The sequence below is a fragment of the Mercenaria mercenaria genome, unplaced genomic scaffold (genome assembly GCF_021730395.1).
Source record: "Mercenaria mercenaria strain notata unplaced genomic scaffold, MADL_Memer_1 contig_1100, whole genome shotgun sequence".
NCBI lineage: Eukaryota > Metazoa > Mollusca > Bivalvia > Venerida > Veneridae > Mercenaria > Mercenaria mercenaria.
Genome location: NW_026459075.1, coordinates 20,284 through 26,160, shown reverse-complemented (window position 1 = coordinate 26,160; position 5,877 = coordinate 20,284). Strand labels below are relative to the sequence as shown.

The window sequence follows — 5,877 nt, the reverse complement described above, 5'->3', positions numbered from 1 at the left end:
TTAACGTCGTTTTTCAACAGTATTTCAGTCATGTAACGGCGGGCAGTTAACCTAACCAGTGTTCCTGGATTCTGTACCAGTACAAACCTGTCTCTGCAAGTAACTGCCATTCGTTTATTAATCCAGTAAGTCACTGTAGGCTGAGCTTAAATTTGTAAACAAAAAATAATTTCAAACACTAAACAGGTTAGTGTTCAATAATAACCATTTATCAAATAAAACTGGTTGCGCGGCTGCGCTGCACCAAACCAATTTAATTTGATAAATGCTTACTAATAAATACTAACTTTTACCAAATATTTCAGCAACACTGTGCATATGTAAATAAATTAGCAGTCAATGACTAGAAATTACAATACAACCTTTGTTTAGGACCAACAGCTGACAACAATGGATGAAATTTTCTTCCCAATCAGACATATTTTCTTAACACATCATCCTTGACACAGCAGCAGTTTCTTTGTTACAAACTATTTACAGCTGTCCATTTGCTCTATAGAGGCTGATTAATATACATATTCAACACTGATTAATGGTAATGTCTGGTCGACTTCGACTTTGGATATTCAACACTGCCTGGCAGACTTGGGATAACGTTCTTTAAGATTTTCTTTGAAAGTTCGAAACAATTCTCTATTTCTGCTATTCTCTGCATCTTTCTTTGCATGGAAACTGGCTGGTTCCTTAAATCCTCTGTGCACCAAGAATGCATTATTCAACACAGCAAACTGGTACCCAGCAATATGCAGTTCACAAACCTGAAATGTCATTGTTCACTCATTATTCATGTTCCAGTCAATGGCAAGTATTTCAAATTTTATCCAACTGTAATGTCAAAATGAATTCTGGTATACATGTATTCAGGTTTATGTAATATGATACCAATATAAAATATTAAGACAAGATGTATACACTTATTGCCATTCATTATTTAAAATAACTGCCCAAGGTCTAAAACATCAAGAGCTAGAAGTTTCAGTTACTAACAGGGAAGCCATTCAGAAACTGTTTTATTATTATATGACACCAGAATTTATTTTTTATTAAGACAGTAAATTTGTGTAGAATATAGTCATATATCACAGGTGTTTTATATATGAGGTCATATAATAATATGTCAAACTATTTATCAGATCCAACATTTATTACAAACAACAACTGTCCCTTTTTTCTTTAACAGTAAAACATCATCTGCTCAAAATTGTAAAAATGCGGAGTTGTCCATAGTTTCAAAGTGATCCAAACATGGAAAGTTATAAGGGCAATAAAATGTGACCATTAACTGCTCCAGTGAGACCATCAATGCCCATTATTATAAGCCAGTGATTCTTGACTGAATATAATCACAAAAATCAGCAAATTTAATATTTAATTATATACGTGTTGTTCTCCTTCTCCTACCTTTATTATACAATTAATATTTGTCTAACATATAAAGTCCTTTATGTAATACTAGCGTAAAATTGAGAAAATATTAAAGCTGAAATGAAATTTTTCCTCCATAAACCTCTGAGAAATATTAGGCTATGCAATTTTCATTCTGTACAATACTTGTTTTTTTTTTTTTTATTGGATTTAAAATCGCATCGACACAAGATAGGTCATATGGCGACTTTCCAGCTTTAATGGTGGAGGAAGTCCCCCAGATGCCCCTCCATGCATTATTTCATCACAAGCGGGCACCTGGGTAGAACCATCGATCTTCCGTAAGCTAGCTGGATGGCTTCCTCACATGAAGAATTCAACGCCCCGAGTGAGGCTCGAACCCACATCGATGAGGGGCAAGTGATTTGAAGTCAGCGACCTTAACCACTCGGCCACGGAGGCCCCGTACAATACTTCATTTAGCAAAGACCTACTGACCGAAATTTCTACATCTGTTAATTAAAACATTTCATATATGTTTTTGTGATAAGAAAATTATTAAACCTAGACTAAGAGCAATCACATGACTTTCATTATTGACAGTACCTGGCTTATTCTGTTAAATCCATACTGTTTAAATCTCCCATCATACGGTGGTAGATCCTTCCTCCTTGCAATGTAGAATGGCTCCCACGGATCTTCCCATTCCAATATATACCCTACATCCAAGAATGGCAAGTTGGGTAATCCTCGCCATTTATCATAGTCAGTCACCTTTTGACATTTCCAACAAACATTTTTATAAAACGGACGGACATTTTGGAAGTCCCATTCCTTTAAGAGTGACTGTTTGTCAAATGTTTTATGATCACCTTGAGATTCAAATGCAGGAACAACATACACTGTCTGTTCAACCTTATTTTTATCTCCCTTTATTTCAGATATCGATTGCCTGCTTATAAATTGCGAGAAAGTTTCATTGAGATCTTGGGAAGGAATCATATCTATGTCTATCACTAATATATATGGAGTTGATGCAGATGACACAGCAATATTGCGCAATACATTATGTGGGTAGGGAATCTCATTTTCATAATTTATGTTATTCTCGTTAATTAAACTTTCAAAATTATCACAATGCATTTCCATATTTATGACTGTTTTTAAATTGATAGGAGGATGTGATATTGGATATGCAACATGAAATCTCACTGACGTTTGTACTTTTTCAAAACATGTATGCATGTATGCTATCGAATACAGAGCAAATGCTGCTTCATGACCATGTGTGAAAACTGTTACCGATACTGGTCCGTGCCAAGTTTCAGTCAGATCTTTCAAATAATGCAAATGATCTGCAGTTGTCTGAGAACACAGTGAGAGGGTTTCATTACTATCATCTGACACAGGAGTCACAACATTTTCAATAATCATGTATGTTCCGCTGGAATCCATTAAATGAGCTTTCTCCATCTGTTCAACATATTCAAGCAAACTGACACGTTTAATCATACGCTGACCTGTAAATCTATCACCTGCATTGACCTCCCTTATATGTTTCTTGTGCAAACTTTCACCTGTCTCCGTCTCTTCCTTATTTCTCTCATGCAATTTCATCAGTTTAGTCATGTGATAAGCTTGTAAAATGACAGTTATTACAAGGAGTATCATGATAGTCTTCCCATAGTGACTCCAGATCATAGACTCTACACTCATCCTTCCCATGATTGTTCTTCATCCATCCTGTATCATGTTACCAATCACTGTAATGAACAAGGTATATACTGTACAATTTATAGTTACCAATCACTGTAATGAACAAGGTACAAACTGTACAATTTATCAAGTTACCAATCACTGTAATGAACCAGGTATAAACTGTACAATTTATCAAGTTACCAATCACTGTAATGAACCAGGTATAAACTGTGCAATTTATCAATTACCAGTCACTGTAATGAACCAGGTATAAACTGTACAATTTATCAAGTTACCAGTCACTGTAATGAACCAGGTATAAACCGTACAATTTATCAAGTTACCAGTCACTGTAGTGAACCAGGTATAAACTGTACAATTTATCAAGTTACCAGTCACTGTAATGAACCAGGTATAAACTGTACAATTTATCTATTGGGGCCTTGGTGCCTGAGTGGTAAAGTTAACTGACTTCAAGTCACTTGTTCCTCACTGCTGTGGGTTTGAGCCTTGCTTGGGGTATAAAATTCTTCATGTGAGAAAGCCATACAGCTGGCTTATGGAAGGTCACTAGTTCTGCCCAGGAGCCCGTCCATGATGAAATAATGCCTGGGGGGCACCTGGGATCTTCCTTTCGCCATTAAAAGCCAGAAAGTTGCCATATGACCTGCAAATGTGGCATTGTAATGTTAAACCCTAACAAACTAGAGCTATCACTAAAGGTGATGAATGTACCCCCCACATGCACTGACACAGTACATTGCAATTTGACGCACACAAGATTGCATGATTATGTGGACTGTATGTATATAGACTGTATGTATACAGTATAGTAACAAAAAACAAAGTCCCATAACTATGCGGAATATTTATCTAAAAGAATGTAACATGCACAACTAGGTTGGTACAGATCACTTGTGTGAAGTTTCATTAAATTGTGTGCAAGGGTTCGGAAGATTAGGCGTGCACAAGATTGCATATGCAGACTGTATGTACATAGTATGTTAACAAGAAACAAAGTCCCATAACTCTGCAATTTTTGTTGTTGAAAGAACCCAACATGCCCCATGCACAACTACTGTTGTTACTGATCACTTGTGTGAAGTTTCATTAAACTGTGTCAAGGGGATGAGGAGAGATGGTGTGCACAAGATTGTGTCTATGTATATAGTATAGTAACAAAAAACAAAGTCCCGTAACTCTGCAAATTTTTTTCTGAAAGAACCTAACATGCCCCATGCAAAACTACTGTTGTTACTGATCACTTGTGTGGAGTTTCATTAAATTGTGTCAAGGGGATGAGGAGAGATGGTGCGCACAAGACTGTGTCTACAGACAGACGGACGGACAGACAGATGGACGGGCCAGTATACCCCCACTTACAACTTTGTTGTCAGGGGGTACAAAAAACATAAAACAATTTATCTATCAGTATACATGTATCTATTAAGTCTTTAACAACAAGCAATTTTGGTTTCCAAGTAAATGCAGAGTGAACCCAGTTCAAAAAGGTTATGAACTACATCCAATGAAAAATTCTTCATTTTGTACAGGATAAAGGGACTAGCTACATGTAATTCAACCAGCAATTGTTTGCTGTTGATCTTGGTTTAACAGCACACCAACATAGTACTGGTTATATGGAGCTAAACAGGACTTAAAACTTTGGTTTCATATCTCATTTTTATGAAAATAAAAACAAGAGGGCCATGATGGCCCTATATCGCTCACCTGTTATCAATGCACTTGAGGACAAGAAGGTCCTCAGAAAAACTATCTAAGTCCAAAGGACAGGAACAACAAAGGGAAGAAATTTAACCAAAAAGAAAAAAAATCTTACAAGGTATAGATATGTTAAAATACACCTAAAAATTTGAGGTACCATCCATGTTGTACCACAGAAAACTGGTCTCGTGTTTTCCCTACGGCCAATAATAAAAAAAGTTACTAAAATTACCGTAAGCTATTTATAGTAACGTAAAAGGGAAGTAATTAAAAAAAATAAATATTGTAAGTGGACAAAAGAAGGATCTGCCAAATAAATCTGTTGACATAAATGAAATTTCAGATCAGTATCTTCATTAGTTATGGAGATATAACAATTTTAATTTGAAATACAGGGAGGTAATTTGACATAAAATAGTTATCTACCCTGATTGTCTCAGTCCAACTAATAACAATAATGAAATTTCAAATAAGTCCTGTAAGTACTTACTGATATAAATCCATTTTGATTACAATCAGGGGAGGTAATCAGATATAAAATAACTCTGGAGTCTATGATTGGATCTGATTTGTGATGGAATCCAAGATGTATTGTTGTTGAAGATATTTTGGAAGTTTGTATCAAATAAAACCATAAATGAAGTCTCTATATGGCTGCAAAAGCCAAATGTCAATTTTGGACCTTTAAGGGGCCATAACTCTGGAACCCATGAAAGAATCTGGCAAGTTGAAGAAAGGAACCAAGATCTTGTGGTGATACAAGTTGTGTGCAAGTTTGGTTAAAATCAAATCATAAATGAAGCTGCTATTGTGCAGACAAGGTCAAAATAGCTAATTTTGGCCCTTTCAGGGGCCATAACTCTGGAACCCATTAAGGGATCTGGCCGGTTCAAGAAAGGAACCGAGATCTTATGGTGACACAAGTTTTGTGCAAGTTTGATTAAATTCAAATCATAAATGAAGCTGCTATTGTGCAGACAAGGTCAAAATAGCTAATTCTGGCCCTTTCAGGGGGCCATAACTCTGGAACCCATAATGGAATCTGGCCAGTTCAAGAAAGGAACCAAGATCTTATGGTGATACAAGTTG

At 36.0% G+C, this 5,877-nt stretch overlaps 1 protein-coding gene across 1 annotated transcript; it reads right to left on the bottom strand.

Moving 5' to 3' along the window:
• Positions 1-207: 207 nt before the first annotated feature.
• Positions 208-2,828, bottom strand: LOC128551454 (beta-1,4-glucuronyltransferase 1-like). The gene is made up of 2 exons (XM_053532311.1): positions 1,972-2,828; positions 208-758 (listed from the first exon to the last, which is right to left on the bottom strand). Exons 1-2 carry the CDS (start codon positions 2,818-2,820, stop codon positions 567-569), a joined length of 1,041 nt encoding a protein of 346 aa, XP_053388286.1. The 5' UTR covers positions 2,821-2,828; the 3' UTR covers positions 208-566.
• Between the last annotated feature and the right edge of the window lie 3,049 nt (positions 2,829-5,877).

Coding starts and splice junctions, on each gene's coding strand:
- LOC128551454 (XM_053532311.1), bottom strand. CDS start 2,820: ATGGATTCCAGCGGAACATACATGATTATTGAAAATGTTGTGACTCCT. Junction 759..1,971: donor GATTTAACAGAATAAGCCAG/GTACTGTCAATA, acceptor ATGACATTTCAG/GTTTGTGAACTGCATATTGC.